Source organism: Vigna unguiculata, chromosome 10, assembly GCF_037176805.1.
Source record: "Vigna unguiculata cultivar grain cowpea cultivar isolate G323 ecotype 2 chromosome 10, ASM3717680v1, whole genome shotgun sequence".
NCBI classification, from domain to species: domain Eukaryota; kingdom Viridiplantae; phylum Streptophyta; class Magnoliopsida; order Fabales; family Fabaceae; genus Vigna; species Vigna unguiculata.
Genome location: NC_140801.1, coordinates 35,052,014 through 35,071,542, shown reverse-complemented (window position 1 = coordinate 35,071,542; position 19,529 = coordinate 35,052,014). Strand labels below are relative to the sequence as shown.

Sequence of the window (19,529 nt, the reverse complement as noted above, 5' to 3'; positions counted from 1 at the left end):
CTTTACATAAAATTAATCTATGTACTTTAACTCACGACCTATATTAATGGTCATAAATTGATTTTACTTCTAACTTAATAGATCTTGTAAAGTTTCCTTTTAGAGTGAGAAAATTGAACATTGGAAAATTTATTAGATAAGCATTCTAACCCACCATTCGTTAATCTAAAAGAAGAAAGTGTGGAAGAAGAGATTTTCTTTCAAAAAGCTTCAAATAAGCAAATAATGAAGTCAATGTTAAATACTTTGTAAAAGATTTCTTTAGCAGCTATAACTGAGAGGTTCTTAGTCAAATATATATCAATAATCATGAAGCACTAACGATCATATTTCTCAAAATACTATAAATTGAGGATATGGCAACCCCTTTTGATTAGATGGATAAAAGTTAATACAAATGGTGTTGTAACGGCGTGTCCAAAATATGCAGTTTGTTCAAGTCTTTCTAGAGAAAGGAAGGGTGAATATCTTGGTAGTTTTTCTTTTTTCTTTTTTTGCTACGAGAGAGATGGAGGAAATTTTTGCATTGTTTTAGGAATATACAAGTTCTTGTTTCACATATATTTCATGAGGATAATCATTGTGTAGAAAAACTGGTTGCTATGGTGTTCGTTAGTCGGAAACATTATACTTGATATCCTTGTCTACCATCAATTAAAAGTCTTAACTTATTTTTACAATTGGTATCATCTACCCATGTTCAAAATTGTTTAGGTTTTATTTATGGGTTGAAATTCATTCTTTTATTCACTTCGACTCGGTTTGGTCCAAGCTTCTTGTGTATTTCCTTTTTCTTTCTTTCTCATGTCATGGAAAATGGCAGATATGATTTGGGGTGCCAACCTAGCTTAGATTTCAAAGAACATAATGATGCCTACCATGAAACATTCCTCACACTGCAAATCCATCAAATGACTCCCTTTCATAAGACTTTGCACATACAACCAGCCAAATCACATGCACTATAAACTACTCTCTTCACGACCATCAAACGTTTCACATCCATTAGACACATCATCAGACGAAACACACAACCTAGCATTTCACCAGTAGTTTCCCTTTCAAACAATTCACACTCTAACTTCATCAGATGTTTCTTTTTCATCAAACATAATACATCACATACCAACACGCCATCAATCATTTCTCTTCACAATATCTTCAAACAAAATCTTACCATTCACAACATATCATCAATTCCCACATGGTCAAATAGAAAACATTAGACGATTCAAATCCATCAAAACCATCACCAGAAGAAACACAACCCACAAAATCTCATCGGCACATCACCTATCAAACATTTTACACTCTAACTTAGTAATATGATTCCTTTTCATTAAATGACCAACTTTCTATAAGATGGTTCTCTTCACAATGTTTTTAAACAACATCGGATCATTCATATACCCAACGTCCATCTAGGGATGGCAACGGGGCGGGACGGGGACGAGTTTCGTTATCCCATAATCATCCCCAAAAAAGAAATCATCATCATCCCTATACCCAAACCCAACAGGTATCAAACTTTTGTCTAATCCCCATCCCCGACGGGTAAGGGGTATATTCTTATACTTGTACCTGTACTCATTTTCTTACTATTTCAATATTAATTAATTATTTTTTATAAAATAATAAAAAATTACTATGAAGGAAATATAATATTATCAAATATTCAATGTTACGAGGAGGGTTGTTTCTTCAATATCAAATGTTTAGAAAGAAATTATAATTGTATACATTTCAAATTAGAATACCAAATAAAATTTCATAAGAACCAAAACATTTACTAAATTTGCAAACATTAATGGAACTTAGTTGATAAAATTTAAAAATATTTTTCAAAAAATATAAAAGCAAAACAAATATTCAAATTAAAATATATTTTAAATATCTATTTACTTCAATTTTTTAAATTTTAATGAATATCTTTTTTATACACCAATAAAAGTTATGATACATCACTTTATCAAAATCACCCAAAACGCAAAGAACAAAAAATAAACTAATAATAATTAAGTTTTAACATAGATATTGTATCTTTTGAACTTTAATATACATTGGATGGTGATAAAAAAGAATTCATGGCAATTACATTAAATTCTTATATGATAGTAAATAAAAGTTATAATACATCACTTTATCAAAATCACACAAAGAAAAAATATTAAACTAATAATAATTAAATTTTAACATAGATCTTATATCTTTTGAACTTCAATTTATGTTAGATAGAGATAAAACAAAATTCATGGCTATTGCATTAAATTTTTATATTATGGTAAAAAAAATTATTTATATAATTATAGTAAGAAAATTACAGTATGATTGATAATGAGTTAGAAAATAAAAAATAATTATATAAAATATATCAAAAAATATTCTACATGATAAAAATAAACAAAAAATAAAAATATTAAAAAATTATCAAATGTGTGTCTTAGAAACAATTTGAGACATTATTGAATGAAATCGCACAAAGGAAAGCAAATGTATAATTAAGGGTTTGATAAGATGAAAAATACCTTAGAGATCTAAGAAAACTTTTCAAATATCAACATAGTTAATGGTTGAGAAATAACGAAAATTGTTTTAGCGAAACAAAAGAGTTCTTCAAATGAAGCAAAAAGTAATAATAATAGACTAAGGAAGATGAATTTGTTATATTACCTGGTAAATGAAAGGTTGATGCTATTAAACACTTAAATTGAGAGTGTTAAACATTCTTATGTGAAAGGAAAATATACAATAATTAAAATATTAAAAAATAATGGAAATATTCAAATGTGAGACATAAAAAATATTTAATTGACATACATAATTTGAACATAAATACATAAAGGTTATGATAAGATGAAAAATATATTGTAGATGCGAATGAATTTCATGACAAACCAAATAATTAGAAGAAATAAAAAATAGAAAGTGTGTAATAATATATGCAAGGTTACTTACTTCACTAGGAATATTTAATAATTTAAACGAGGACGAGAATATGGCGGGGACGAGTATTATGGCGGGTATGGAGATGGGGACGGGCGGATATGTACATCCTCATACCCATCCCCATACCTAATTGAAAAAGTCGGGGATTCCCCATACCCATACCCAGACAGTGCGGGGGATTCCCCATCAAGATGGGGACGGGTTCGGGTAATACCCACAAGACGAGTTTATTTGCCATCCCTACGTCTATCACATCCTATGCTACACAATACAATTACTTTTGATGACTCGCCTCCATCAAATGATACACTCAACACCACCCGCCTCACATGCCATATGTCTACACACCTTACACCTTCTTAGTAGCTAACGCTCTCTCTAGATGACGAGCAGATGACTCAAATGATCAAGCTTTCAGTCATCAGAAGCTACATAATCACTCTCCTTCAAACTTTTGACTCCTTCCAAGACGAAACACAAACCATCAAGTGTTTCACATTTTTTTCTTTCATTTCACTTAGAAAGGCCTTTCTACATGCTACAACTGTATAGTTTCTTGGTAGTTTTTGAAAACCTACCTCACACATTTCACATGGGTTTGGTCTAATCCCTTATGTTGTTTGTATTTTTTTGATTTTTCTATTTGATGACAATTACTATTGAAAAATAAGTATAATAAATCGATTCTAAAGCACATATTAGATCCAATTCTAATATGCACTGATGTAATATGTCAAAAACACATTAGATCATAAACTACCGATCTAATACCTTTAAGTAAATATCCAATAATCACACCCAAATACAGAATTTAATCTCCAAAATCCAATATCTAACGACAGGAAAAACCTATCAAATCAAATCCTAACATTCTAACAACCGAATAAAAACCCTAATTAAAGAGCAAAAAATGGTTGAAGTGCAAAAGCAAATGCGTGGAATCGACCACATTCGAGAAAATTGGGGAGAAGAAATTTGATACAAAACCCTACCTTCATAAAACTATCAAAATCGAGGTGATGGAAGTTGGTGAACGTAGAGAGGAAGATTGAGAAATTGTAATTGGAATTAGGCAAAAGATAGAACACAACCATTTGACGGTGGTGCGACGAGAATGGCGATTTGGAGTGACTTGGAAGACAAGAAGAAGTTTGTTGAAGCGTGACGCGACAACAATAGGGCACTGCAACAACAGTTGTGAGTGGCCTAGAAGAGAAGAGAGCTTCGTTGATTATTCGCTGATAAGAGAAGAAGAAACAAAAGAAGACACGAGAGAAAAGACAAAGTTTGAAAATTGAAAGGTTTTTGCGCTTAATAGTAAAGAAAACATATTAGATTAATTGTTTTTTTAATCGATCTAACATATGTACATATTAGATTGGTTCCTTCTATAACCAATCTAATATGTGCATATTAGATCGATTCTCACTCTAACCAAATTAAAACACTTCCCAATATTTATAAAATTATCATCGCATTTTTGAATTAAAAATGTTATGTTACTACCGATCTTATATCCTATTCTAATACCACCAATTTCCACCTGAGAATGATGCTTATTATGAACTTTATTAAAAAAAAAAAGTATATTTTTAGTACATAAACTATTTACTATAAAAAAAAAAAAAAAACTACTTTGATTCTAAACTCATTTGTAAGCGCACCGATAGATAAACGAACTCACTAAATTTACCCTCTCTAGAAGAAAAAAGAAAAAAACTCGTCCAGATTATCCTAAATTAAACTTCCTTACACCAAAGTAAGCAAATAAATAGAAGATATGTAACAAAACAAAACAGGGACTTCATAGTAATCATTTAAAAAATGTAGAAGCCACAACAAAACCGACGAATCCAAAACATCAAATACATATCCCAGATGTATAATTGCCCTAAAAAAATAAGAAAAATCTTCGTTTGAAAGGAAATACTAAACTCAATTGAATAAAACATGAGAAAAATGAAAACCCACAATCACAAAACCATCCAAGCATGCTTGCAAACCACAATTCCACAATCGCAGGACTCAACTGACAGAATCAAATCTTCATCCCAACCACAATTCCACATCCTGAGGTTTCAATATAGGTTACTAATCTTAAAGAAAAAAAAAACAAAAAAAAAGCAACCTATAAGAGAACAAATCATTCATTCACCAGGCACATCAAATACTATGCTGGTGGAGCTGATTCATCTTTTGATTCTCTTATACTACACCATGTTCATCTTTCTTGTGCGTGTTTGTGACCTCTTCTGTCTTTTTCTCCTCTGTTTTATTCTCTCCAACAGTTAGCTTTTCGGTTTTGGTGACCTTTTCTGGCTCTTTCCCCACTGGTTTATCCTCACCAACAGTTAGTTTCTCAAGGATAGCGGCAGTATCTGAAGCATCTTTGTTTTCCTCTTCCTCCTCTCCTTGTGATTCAGCCACCTCTTGCATAGTTGTCATGAAGGTCTTACAGTCTGGAGTACGAAAGGACAAAGTTTCAATAAATAACGTGACAACATTTCTTCAATCATATGTGATATAAAAGCTGTCAAATGTAGACAATACTTCTTTTTTGTTTCATTATTTCACTTTACATTATCAAAAAATGTAAATCCTTGTCATCATCAACTAACCTGATTCATATTTTGAAACCACCTAGGAGGATACAGAGTGCAGAGACCATGAGTATGGGGGCATAGTTCTTTATTAAAACATACAGTTAAATCCTGTTTGAATTAATGTAATATATGTTACATAGCTACTCTGGACAGACGCGTTTACGTTATTTATTTTTGGAGAGGTTATAAAAACACCATTGCAAAAGAGAAAAAACCTCAACTTCTGAAGCCAAGAAGAAATTCATATAATGAAGTTTAGTCATGTCCTAGCAGAGTGCTTAAGATAAACACATGCTTGTAGTGTCAGAAAATGAATGCAACTATTTACCACCACCAAAAATCTGACATGTTGATCAATGAATACTCTCCACACAGCATGTGTTATTAGAACACAAGATCAATCAGAAATCAAATTTGCAGATCAATTTATCAAGTAATAGAAGTGTTGAACAAACAAAAAAACTTGAAAACAGAGAAGTGTCCTCAAGACTTACTCTCAACATAGGGAAACCTAATACAGAACAGCTCATCCTTCAATTCTCCATCTGCAAAATCAGAAGCATGCCACACACACGATTTCTCATTCCCAGAATGCTCCTGTACTGTCAAACTGCCATGAACTGAAATTCACGTCATATCCATCAAAACACAACAACAACAATAATAACCATCATGTATTTAAATCCAATAACGAACTCAATATTAAAAAAAAACCCGAAGTTAATAAAAAAAAACATTTGATCACTTCAAAATATTCCATCCTAATAACTAATATTAGTTCCAAAATATTAAAAAAAAAAAAAAAAACACACATGAATCCGTGAAATGTAAAGACCATTCGAATTATTCTCTTAAGCACAAGTGACTAATTTAATGGATAAAATGTACATGTTGGTAACCAACCTCATATTTTTCATATTTCACACACTAGCATGACCGATACTAAGATTTCTGAAAGGATCACTATAAGTGATAGGTTTATGTATATATTTTTTCATATATGGTTATGATTATAGTCATGGTTATAGTTATTGAGAGATTGTGGTTCTATATGGTTATATGATATTAGTCTTACACATATAAGACCTTAGACACCACTTTTACATCAAAACCTATCAATAAACCTATCAATAAGAGACTCTCTTTCTGAATATTAAAGGAGACTTCACACTTATCACTCAAATTCAAATCCATGCACTCAGTAGCACCAGAACCAACACTATATACTAAATCAAATTAAATTAGCAATGCCCTAAAAAAAGAAATAAAAAGATATGTAGAAAAGAATCAAAGGCAAAGTGTAGCTGTTCACTCTATCAATCACTATTATTTAATTACAACTTCTCTAAAAGACAACCAAATAACCATTCCCTTTATTTATTTATGTGAGCCAACTAAAGTTGTTAGTTCAAGACAAAAGGAAAACAATAAACATGAAAAAGAATCTTAACGGTCTCTCTTACAAATAATCGATTCACAGTTAACAAACAAAAACCATAAAACATACAATCGAAAAGACCCAAAAATAAAAGAGAGATGAAATCACAGAAACTTCCGGGTAATTTCTACGAAGATATGAAATGAAATTTCTCATAAATTAAAATTAACTTATACATAATTTAATTTGTATAAAATTGTTCATACATTTTTTCAATTATTTATATTTAGCTTGAGGTAGAATAATTTCATTCTTTATCTTCGTTTTATGGTCAAGAAGAATTTATCCTAATTATAATTTTCTATGCGTACTGTAAAAAGTACTTTGTTGATGACAATGGTGTTTTGAAATTGGAGTAGGATATATTTAGCTACAAATGAAAAGAAAATGCAAAGCAATGGATAGTACCGAGATGGTTTGCGCAGATCTTAAGAGTCTTGGATTGGCGCATGAGGAGCCTGACCTTTCCAGTAACCTTGTGTTTCAATAGCTTCACATTCCCACCGCCTCGCTCCTTCCACTGATTCCCTTCCTTGTCGAACCGATACAGCTTCGCTTTCCTTCAACAACAATCTAAATTCAAATTCACAATCCAAGATTGTGTGTGTGTGCGAGTGACTGAGTGTGTTATCGTACAGATCAAGAATGGGATCTTCGTCCTCCTCGCCAGTGGTGACGGCCACCTCTTCGAGCTTCACAATCGGAGCAACCTGAGCTCCGGTATCCTCGTCCTCCTGGGACGCGTTGTCATCGCCGTCACGGTGGAGCTCCGGCTCTGTGGTGCTCGCCATTGACGATGATGATGATGATAGTACTGAAATGCGGTGGTGGGAAGGAGTGAGTGGGAGAGTTATATTGAGTGAGAGAGAAAAAGAGAGTACACTGTTGTATTGTATTATATGGCTGGTTGCTGCACTTTTATGTGCTGTGTAGGGTATCTATGTTTTATGTTTTTCTTTTTTCTTTCAAAAGTTAAATTGAGTGACACAATCACCATTTTGTTTTCATGATCTGTAAATAAAAAAATCTAATGTTATGTTTTATATGATTTTTGTACAAGAAGTTTATCACTTCGATACGGTTGCAGAACCATTCGACAACCAACTAGATGGACCAGTCACTGAGTATTAGCATTAATCGTTGGAAACTTGTATTAGCATTAATCGTTAGAAACTTGCATTATCTTGGCATGACCACATACACTTCGGCAATCAATGAATTGAGCATGTGTTTGTGGGGTTTCATCAATAATCATTCTCAATTATGCGTTTCCTTTGGATAGATGTTTGGCAAAGGACAAATAATTGACTTTTAAAGAGTTGTACATGACTATCCTATGACATCCATCTCATAAAGTATTTGGTAAAAGTTTTCTTCACTTACATTATCTCTATTAATCTTCTCTGGTTAGTGAGGGCTAGAAAGTACGAGACAACTCTCAGATAACTTTGGAAGGCACTTTTGTGCATTATGAGCTTTCACAGCTCAACCTTTTCAAAGTTGGGTTTCGATCGAAATCAACCAGTGTAACCAAGAGTCTGTTCGATCGATCTCACGCTAACTCATAGAGAAGGAGTTTGTTCTTCTTGTGGTCACTCACTCTTCATTCTTGTGGAGTTCATTCATTCTTCATTTAGCTTGTAAGTAATATTCTTCGTTCATCCCTAAATCTCTAAATTCCTAAATCCTTAAATCCTACGAAAGAGGAAAGCATGAAACATAAAGCAAAAAGCACATGTACCATGTGGTCCTCCACAGGCTTGGACGAAATTCACATATGGAAACCACCTTGTGTACTCCATTTTTGTCATCTTTTGCATTATTTAACCTAGTTTCTAGAAGCTAGGTTTTGTAATTGTTTAGATACCTTTTGCACTTTTTGTTTTTGCTTAGATGTTCCTAGAACTCTCAATTTAAGGGGTGCTTCTACACATGTACAAGGGTTTATCATTTTGAAATAAAAACATTCTTCTTATTCAACCATTTTCGTCTCCAAGGAATGGAGTTCTCTTCTATGACCTTATAAATCTCTACAATGCTAAATTGGTCTACACAATGAACTCCTATCTTCAAGCTTGTTTTCTTCATGAGTAATCCAAATATAGCACATACACATGAGGCTTGATCAACCCGTGAAACATCAAGTCTTCACATCTTCATCAATTTAATCATGGTTTCAACATATTCTAATACAATGGCTTAATGTATCTTCATCAAATCTTTAAGCACCAAATCTTCCAAGCCATTTGTACTAACAATCTCCCCCTGATTTGATGAAGCCATCCTCCACTGGATTAGCCTCTAGTGATTTGATGAAACCTCCATTGAATTGATGAAGTGCCATCTAAGCATCATCTTCCATTCTTGCTTAGGCTTGTGAATCTGAAAAATGTTCCCAAAAGCAGTACACACAAGATAACAAGCACACACAGATGCACATGATCCCCCTATCAATAGGTTCCATTTAGAATCTGGTTTGGCAATTTCTTAACTCAATTCCTTTAATAAATTCAATTATTTCAATTTTAATGATTCAATTTGAATGATATCAATTTTTCTCCCCTTTTGGATTCATCAAACAGAAGTGAAACAATTAAAAACACAAACAAAGGATAATTTTTCATTGCTAGTAGCACACAAATTAATGGATGAAATACTAAAACAAAGAAAAAAAACCATAAAACCAATACAATCAACAGACTGAAATTAAAATCAATCGATTAAAAAACTGACAAAACTCATAACAAAGCAACACAACAACACGAATGCAATGCATGATCCTAAAGGCCAACACACTCAGTCATCCTGAGGATTATTTCTGGTCTGGAATGATGTCAGTAGATCATGAATGTCATGGATTTGGCCATCCAAATCATTGAACCTCCCATTGCAAAATGTGTGATGTGCATCTTGAGACACATTGAGTTCATGCAGTTGGTGAAGAACCATCCTCTCAAACTGGGAGTACATAAGGCCTCTATCTTTTGGAGGGTTGTAGGAGACAATGTCCATTGGTCCAGTAGTGGGCTTCTTTTCTTCCTCTTGATTTGTCCCATATGGGCCAACTTCATGGTCATTGGCACCACCAACTACAACATCACCAATTCCTCATACAGTTCAAACGTTTCCAACCTTGGTAAAACCCATTTTGTGCAGATTTAGGAAAAAGGTTTTCCTCAAAATCCTAGTTGACTCTTTCAATTCATCTTTTACATCAACACCAAAGTACTTAATGAATTTGGAAACCAACACCACATATGACAACCTAAAATTTGTGAGTCTCTTGGCTTTGAGCATATGATCACGAAGCACAAAAATTCAGTCCACTTGCACATTGTTTTGGATGCAATACATGAGGATCAAGTCTCCCCCACACAAGGTAGAATGGTTGCTTCCACATGGAACTATGGTTTTGGTGATGATCATAGCATGAAGCATTTCATTACCTTGAGACCACCACCATGGAGGTTCTTAATCTCAGCACCAGGGTTCCTCAAGCATTTCCCATAGTATTGCACTTTGTTAAACTCTTGCACAACACCAATTTTACCTTTTCTCATTTGGACTCCTCTTTGCCTAAGTCTAGCAACATCCTTTCAAGCCTTCTTGGATATCTCCATTTGTTCTCCTTTGGCACTGGACAACAAGGCGTCATTTTTGAATTGCAAGTTGGTGAAAAACACCTTCACCAAGTCAAGATAGATTTTCTTGAAAGTTCAAGCAATGTCTTCAAATTTTGATGTTTGAGTTATTGAAGAAGAGTCTCAAACCCTTCAATTTGCAGCTATGAGTACATCAACACCTTAGGAATGTTGATTTTCTTCCTAGTCATCTTTATGAGGAACACTTGAATGTTTTCCTCATTTCCTTCAAACCAAGCTTCAATTCTCCCATGGTGTTCGTGATTTAGAGAGCTTGGATTGAGATGGGTAGAGTGTTCTTCATCAGATTGGGTGTTGCGTTGTTGATGACAAGGCATGATGATTGTGAGTGTGGGTATTTCTAAGAGATGTTGATACAAATGCAGGTTTTCAAGTGCAGTATTTATAAATGAACACATTGAATGCATAATCAGTCGATTAAATTATGCAGATTTATTTAGGTTACCAAAGCCACATTAATGCACCAAATTGCAATATCTCAATAAAGCATGATATTTCTAATGAGTTTTTATAAGTGGATCAATTAGTTCAGATCATGTAAGGTGCATGCACATTGGAATCATACAACACAAATGTTTTATGGTCAATGCATTAAAAAAAAAGCAACACATAGTTGATGTAATAATTGTTGGGGGCAGTCCGTTCCTAATCATGAGTTGCTTGCTTTGACTAGGTCAGCTTTTGAATTTATTTCATTGAAATATTAGCAGTTCAAGTGAAATCAACACATAGATTTTAGAATTCAATAGACTAAAAATTCATCAGATCATTATTCTTTGCACACAAAATATGGTTAGGATAAATCAACAATAGATTTGAAAAATCAATCGATTAAAAATCGTGAAACTGAACTTTCTATTTCCAGATACATGTTTTAGTGAAATAAGCACATAGAATTGTAAAATCAACATATTAAAAATCGTGAAAGATTGTGTTTTCTGCATATGGTGGCATCTTTAGTGAAATCAATGCATAGATTTGTAGAATCAACATACTGAAAATTTTGACAGATCCTATTTTTTGCATTTAGTGACTATTTAAGTGAAATCAACATATAAAATTGAAAAATCAACAGACTATAAATTCAACAGACCATTTTTTTTGCAAACAGTGATTGTTTTATGTAAAATCAACACATAAAACTGAAAAATTAACAAGCTAATTATGACAATTTTTAGTTTATGCTCACATTAGATTATTTTAATGAGATCAATGCATGGATTTATAAGATTAACATGCTGAAAACACATCATACCACATTTTTCATGTCTAATATGCCTAGTTCAGTTCTTAGCTTGTTAAACCTAAGCTAATGGTTTTGTGAATAAATCAGCTAATTGATTTTCAGTTTTAACGAATTGAATTTCAGAATCCTCCTTTTGAACATGGTCTCTAATGAAATGATGCTTAATTTCAATGTGCTTGGTTTTAGAATGTTGTATTGGATTCTTGGTTAAGTTCATAGCATTGGTATTATCACAATACAAGGGTACCTTCTTTAGCTTTACACCAAAGTCCATGAGTTGAGGCTTTGATAACATTGTCGTTGACGCGATCAAATTAATATTACTAAACTATAGCAACTTCAGTATTGCTAAGATAGTAGTTAAGGAAATAGAAAGGGTTAACCTGAAGTCGTCTCCCAACGAACACGGAATTGATTTTTAACAAATTAGTTCTTATAAAACTATACAAAAGAGTCAGTCAAATAAAATAATAAAAATATGAGAGATAAAGATAAAAAGATAAAATAAGATAGAAATAATAGTAAAGAAAAATAGGTCGATTCCACTGCTTTTTCAAAATAGGATTCATCATTGGTTTCCTAAAGATTATTGTTATTGATTTCTTGTTTAAGACTTCAAATTAATCAATGTAACTTCTCAATTAGTTTGTTGGCGTCCTTACTTTTAACCAAAGTAACTTCTCAATCAAAAGCAAGAACTATGTAGATTAATCTTAGTAAATTTAACCAAAGTAACTTCTCCATTAAATATTACTAATCCTAATCATGTCCATTCTTTTACCTCTTATATCTAGTAAAAAGCTAATTAACCAAAGTAACTTCTTGATTAATTCTAATCTAAGTTTTCACCTTTAATCAAAGTAACTTCTCAATTATTAGCAAAATCTCATTCAATCATATGAAAGTTTCTAAAATTAATCAAAGTAACTTCTCAATTAAAACTTAAAAACCCTTGGACTCATACGATTGTTATGTTATGTAGATTTAACATCGTGCTAACTTGTTATAATGTAAAAATCATTACTTTTACTAAATTAAGAACCGAAAGACATAAATGAAAATAAATCTCAACAAGAATCAAAAGAACAAACAAATTAATTGATCTAACCTCAGAATCCAATTAAGAAACTCCTAAGGGTTCCAAAACCTTGAAGTCTTGAGCTTTTTCTTTTTTGCTTCCCCCTTGATCTCTTTATATAGGACTTGGACTGGGCTTTCCTGTTGCTAAAATCTCTCAAATATCTTTTAAAATAAAGATAAAGATAAATATTCAAAAATAGTTTGAGAGATATAAACTATTTGACAAATATAGTTGGTTGATAATATCAATATCTAATATAATTAAATTAATTAATTACTTAAAGATATGCGATAAATTATCACCAACTAATATTTGTATTAATTTTCCAAATCAATCCTTTTGAAATTTGATAGTCCACATTTGCAGAGACATCCAAAAATATCAATATTTCCAATTCAACCCCTCTTATTTGACCAACTTTGACCACTTTGTGCCTAGAGTTGATTATTTGACTAATTTTAACTCTTTGATTGTCCAGTAAGAAGCTGACATGTGGCATTCCTCTTTTTCTCTCAAATGAAGCTTTCCCTCTCCTCCCTTAGGGTTTTTGCCGCAGCATGAATTGTGCTCGTTGTTGTTCAAGTGCCACTTGGTTCGTGATTTGCGTTTGGTCCGTGTTTATCGTGGTCGCGCCACTACAGGTGCGTGGATGAAGCTTGGGTGGCTGTTGTGCTCTCCGTGCAGGTGGTGTTTGATGGTGATGGCGACGCTGGTTTGGTCACGCTGGTGGTTCAGGTGAGGTTCTGCTCCTGCATGATGGTTGCAGGATTCGATGTTGCAGCCCCGTGGTAGGTGCATGGTGGATGCGTTCGTTGTAGATTTGTGTTCTGATTAAACTCTCTGGTGCAAATCTGTTTGAACGGAGTTATGCGTCATGGTGGTTCATATTTCTGACGAGTAGATGCGTGAAGATGATAGAGGCGCTACTGCTACTATAGCAGGTTTGTTGGTGATAGTCGTGACTGGTTGCGGCGCCAGTGCTTGTTGCTTGCATAGTTCCTAGATCTAAACGTGATGAACGAAGTAGAAGCGGGAATGGAACAACGTTGGAGTTCTGTGTCGTGCATGATGGTGCAGGTGGCATACACGAACTGAAGATCCATGATGTTTTGCCTGGACAGATTTGCGTCGCAGGCTTGACGGTGTTGTAGCGTCTACTCGTGGCGGAGATGATGACAGAACTGTGGTGGCTGAACACTATTGTAGTGGTCGACCTTAATGGCTGACGGTGGTGGGCTACACACCGGCGAGAATATGATGGTGCCACAATTTTTTAGGGTTTGGGAGGTGAAGATGAGATGATGTGGCAACATGCTATTGGCTCAAATTCTTTAATGGAGATTGAGCCCACGTGGTTTTTACTGGTTGGCCAATTTTAAAAGTTGAGCATTGCCACATGACAGATCTAAGTGCATCTAGTTTATGAGAGAAAAGAGGGGTGAAAATAGAAAAAGGTAGGGGTGTAGAAGTAGGTTTTGTGAGACCCATTTGGAAATATGGGAGTGTATAAGTAATGTATGAGTGCAAAAGTGATTTTTCCAGAACTTGCTGATTTTAGCCTTATTCAAAGGTGTTTTGTAACTTCAATCAATTTATTTTCCCACATTTAAATGAGCTTAATCTTAACTTCAGCTGCATCAACAAACGTTAAAATATTCAAAAATAATTTTGCAACTAAAAATCATTTTTTAAGACATTTTTATCACACAAGTTCAAATAGCCTAATTATTAAAATTGTCAATTAAATCACTCTTTAAGCACATAAATTCAATTAAATACTCAGAATTAAACATTAAATGAGGGCAAAAATACGCACTGATCAAGCTTCAACCATATGACTTGAGCACATCCATGTCTAGCTTCTATGTATTTAGCTTCAACAGTGGAAAGTGCCACATAGGCTTGCTTTTTGCTATTCCATGGTATTAAGCTTAAGCCAAGTAGGTAACATGTTCCATTTATGCTTTTTCTATCCAATTTGCACCATGTATAGTCAGAATCTGAAAAACCACTAAGAGTTATGTTAGAATCACTTTGATACCATAAACCAACATTGGTTGTTCCTTTCAGATACTTGAGAATCCTCTTTGAAACCTTGAACACAAGCACACACTAAACTAAATATTTGGCCTACTTGTTGTTAGATAGAGAAAAGAACCAATCAACCCTTTATATTTGGTTGAATCAACTTGTTTCCCAGCTTCATCTGCATGCATAAGACAGTTTGCGGTAATTGGAGTGGCAACATCTTTGCAATCCTTCATTTTGAACTTCTTCAACAAGTCAAAACAACATTTTGATTGGCTTAAAAATGTTCCTTGCTTGAGTTGCTTGACTTGCAGCCCTAGAAATTAGGTTAGCTCACCTATCACGGACATCTCAAATTCACCCTACACAGCTGCAATAAACTCTTCACACATGGTGTTATTATTTGAGCAAAAGATGGTATCATCAACATACACTTTAATAAGTATAACATCACTTTCATGTTTTCTAATGAAGAGTGTTTTATCAACAACATGTCTAGCATAACCTTTTGATTAAAAGAAAGTTGTTCATACCACTATCGCGGTGGTTGTTTCAAATCATACAAGGTTTTTTTCAATTTGAAAATGTGATTAGGATAAAGGTGATTGATCGAGCTCGTACCTAACCAAATAAAACATTTAAATGCAGTACTCAAGTGTTAACACAAGGTCGTTTCCCAGTGACCATTGTTTTCACTCAACGGTTCCAGATTGTAGTTCAACACAATAGGGGGGTGGCGAATTCCAAAAATTCAACACAACAATAAAACGTAATTGCAAATTTGATTAAATAGTCACGAAAACAGTAGTGATTCCTTGCTTCAAATGAAATTTCACCCATTCTAGATTACAAACTAAATTGGTTTCGTTATTCCTCAAGAAACTCGTTGTTAAACAACTAAGCGCAGGTTAACCATGAATTCAACATACAATTAAGCAATGTAAACGTTCATGAATTTTTCGTAGTTCATTAAGCATGAAAATCAACTAAAATGAATTTCCCACTCTAAAAAGTAAGCAAAAACAGATTGGGTTCTTCAACTAAAACGCAAACACAAATCCCAAACGAAGAAATAACAAAACCCAACTGAACAAAACATTAATCTCAAGGTTTCATTTCATTCTTTGCAAGGAATTAGTGCATACGAAAATTAGTTGCCCATGGAATTCGAATCAGCAATAAAATATGAACTGAAATGCATAGTTAAGAGGAGAAAATAAGACATAAAACTCAAATTCAAAGAGATAATGTGTAGAAAACATTACTAATTGCTCCAATTTGTGGAAGAATCAACAAAATGCATGAACCCTAATATTGGGTGCTTTCCAAAACGTAAAAACAACTTGGGTGAAGAAGAAGAGAGTGGCTGCCATGAGAAAAATTACCTAAAAACGTGGTCACATCAATTTTGGCATTCCTATTTACAAAAATGTCATTCTGCCACTCAGAATTACAAAATGGCCACTATGGGCTAAAAATGGTGGGCCAATGACGTGGACGGGTTGACTAACATGGCACAGACATGGTAATAATATGGAAATCACGTGGCAACTCTCTCTTAACCTTAAGATAAATGTCCAAGCTCCAAAATTTGCTCATCATAATACCTAAAAATATTTACAAAAAATAATTAATCCCATTAATGCTAAATTACTCAAAATTCGGAATAATGGCTCAATGAAGCCCAATTGAGGAAAATGAACTAACAAAAGACAATTAAGCACTAAACAACCCTAAAAATGACACAAAAAAGGCAATCGAATAAGGGAAATAATGACTCATCAGTGATCCTCAAAGCCGGGAGGTTGTGATACATACACTTCTTCATTTAAGAAATCATTTAAGAATGCACTTTTCACATCCATTTGATGCAATTTAAAGTTACACATGCAAGCATATACTAATAGTAATCTCACAACTTCTAGCCTAGCTACAGGTGTCTATGTTTCATCAAAATCAATGCATTCTTCTTGATTATACCCTTTAGCAACTAGCCTAACTTAGTTTTTAAGAATGTTACCATCTTCATCCATTTTATTTCTGAAAAACCATTAAGTTATAAAACCCCATTTAGTTCCAATTATATTCATGTTATCACTTCTAGGAACCAGAGACCACACATCATTTCTTCTGAATTGATTAAGCTCATCTTGCATAGCAACAACCCAATTACTATCACTTAAAGCATCATTCAAATTCTTAGGTTCTATAACATCCCTACTGGAAATTACTTAATTAAATAAATAAAATAAAATATAGAAAATCAATCGACATAATTTTATTATTCCCAAACGTGGGAAAATTCAAATTATTTTTCAACGTGCCATAATTTAAACATAACTAAATAATAATCTTGTTACAAGTTTTCAAAATCCAACATAATGAAAGAACATCATAAAAATCCCTAGCTCAAGAGCCCCCAAGCTAGCCCTCTCTCTGTCTCTATGCATCACTAGCATCACCTGTAACATCATCTACTCTTGTGTAACGAATCACACGATCATCGCTAAACACAAACAGAAAGGGTGAGCTCAAAAATAAACAATCAATTAATTCAATAAACCTAACAATACACCAAATTGTTTTATTCTAGTTAGTTCTTGGCCAAGTCCTTAATACCCCATGGTTTTTCAACCTTCAAATCACACAACATTTCACCTTGGACACAAGATTTATGATGTTCACAAGAATCTGCCCGCTCGTGGTCCTGCCTCTATGAACCTCCCCGCTCGTAGTCCTGCTCTACGAACCTCCCCGCTCGTAGTCCTACTCTACAGACCTGCCCGCCCGTAGTCCAACACACGTAATCCACCAGCTATGTACCTCCCCGAACGTAGCATCTCTCAAGTGTGAGCACGGAACATAGAACCTACCCGCTCGTATCCTCACACGAGAGTAACTGGATATGAACCTCCCCGTTCATATCATCATGTGTTCACCACCATCCATGAACCTACCCACTCATGGCACAGCATCTCCTGATCCAAGTTCGCATCAATGCGTATAAACAACACGCAAAGCCCATACTTGCAACAATATCGCCTGGCGCAGCCTAAGCGCCGCCAGGCGAATTTACTGTGTAAACCGCCTAGCAGGACCTCTTCGCCGCCAGGCGCCACTCCTCTCACAGACCCACTGTTGCAGGGTCTATGGCCTGGCGGAGCACACATTACGCCAAGCGCCACGCTATGTAGGAACCTCCTGCTACTCCTATCGCTTGGCGCACACACCCAAGTTGCCAGGCGCTATACCAGTAGCAAAATTCAACTGGTTTTTAGCACCTAGACGGATCAAACTTATAATAGAATGAACACCCAAGTATCTAGATATACCCCCTTCGATCTAGGTGAAATTCTTAACAGTCTGCCACTCTCCTATGATTCAAGAACCTATGCTTCAAAATTTCCAATTCCTCTATTCAAGGTCTTTAGTTTACCAAGTGCACTATTATTGTATAAGAATTCAATCAAGTTTATGACAATGCCTACCAATCCAGTAATTTTACAATTCACACACCATAATTCTACTGCCCTGCAATAATATCAAAACCTGCTCTCAATATGCTTAACTCACACTATACAAACCATGAGTAATGTCCCACCCAATATTGCATAATCACTTATCATCCAACTATTCATATTTAAGAAACTAAGTTTCCAGAACCTGCACTTCCCATTAGAACCACTCTTTCTTCCTTTTTAATTTACCATTTCTACATCAACACCAAACTACATATCCAACAAATCATACTCTCATGTCCTCTCATTTACTTATTCTAAACCACCAACAATTCCAGAGCCTCATTTTCGTTCCTCCAACTTTACACCATGGACCAACCTCTCAAAACACGATTTCCAGCATTGTCTGTCACCAAGCTAGAAATTTCTAGCTATCGCCTAACGGCAGATCATACGCCGCCAGGCGGCGTATCAGATCCTAGGCAAATTGCCCAGTTTTCTTCGTTGTGCAAATACCTCTTTCTTCTTCGCCGCCTCGTCTCACCACACCCTTGGTCGACATCATTCACAATCCCATAAATTAATTACAGAAACCAAAATGCCAAAATTAATTTAACAACTAGACTATTGAATCAATCTCCTAATTGCCCTCATTTCAAATCTTCTCATAATCTCATGATCACTCAAGCCCCCATGATATCCAAGCATTATCAAGCACCCAATTTCGTTTAGATTACAACATAATCACCAACACATAATACACAACCAACAAATTTCCAGAAGTCACGAGGACTTCTGCACCAAACATACAAAAACAGTACGAAAAATTATTGTTTTTGCATAGTGTTCGTGTCGTCTGGCGGAGTCACCCTTGCCGCCAGGCGGTTCATCACAAAAACCCAGAATTGGGTTAACTCTCATGCGTCGCCTAACGATATATTCAAAGCCGCCAGGCAGTTTCTGGAGATTTTCTAGAAACGTAAAAATGAAGGATTGTGATTAAGCAGAGGCATCATATTTACACATTTTAATACGAAAATAATCACAATACAGGCATACATGAAAAG

The 19,529-nt window shown here is 34.4% G+C and overlaps 1 protein-coding gene across 1 annotated transcript; it reads right to left on the bottom strand.

Annotated features, from left to right (window-relative positions):
* Positions 1-4,729: 4,729 nt before the first annotated feature.
* LOC114166400 (ran-binding protein 1 homolog b-like) lies at positions 4,730-7,872 on the bottom strand. Its single transcript, XM_028051126.2, has 4 exons — positions 7,624-7,872; positions 7,396-7,547; positions 6,044-6,169; positions 4,730-5,405 (listed from the first exon to the last, which is right to left on the bottom strand). Exons 1-4 carry the CDS (start codon positions 7,776-7,778, stop codon positions 5,152-5,154), a joined length of 687 nt encoding a protein of 228 aa, XP_027906927.2. The 5' UTR covers positions 7,779-7,872; the 3' UTR covers positions 4,730-5,151.
* Positions 7,873-19,529: the final 11,657 nt, after the last annotated feature.

Bases quoted from the DNA above. Each gene is read 5' to 3' on its own strand.
- LOC114166400 (XM_028051126.2), bottom strand. From the start codon at position 7,778: ATGGCGAGCACCACAGAGCCGGAGCTCCACCGTGACGGCGATGACAAC. The intron at 7,548-7,623 runs GTACGATAACAC...TTGTTGTTGAAG, and splicing joins GAAGATCCCATTCTTGATCT to GAAAGCGAAGCTGTATCGGT. The intron at 6,170-7,395 runs GTACTATCCATT...CGTGAATTTCAG, and splicing joins GATCTGCGCAAACCATCTCG to TTCATGGCAGTTTGACAGTA.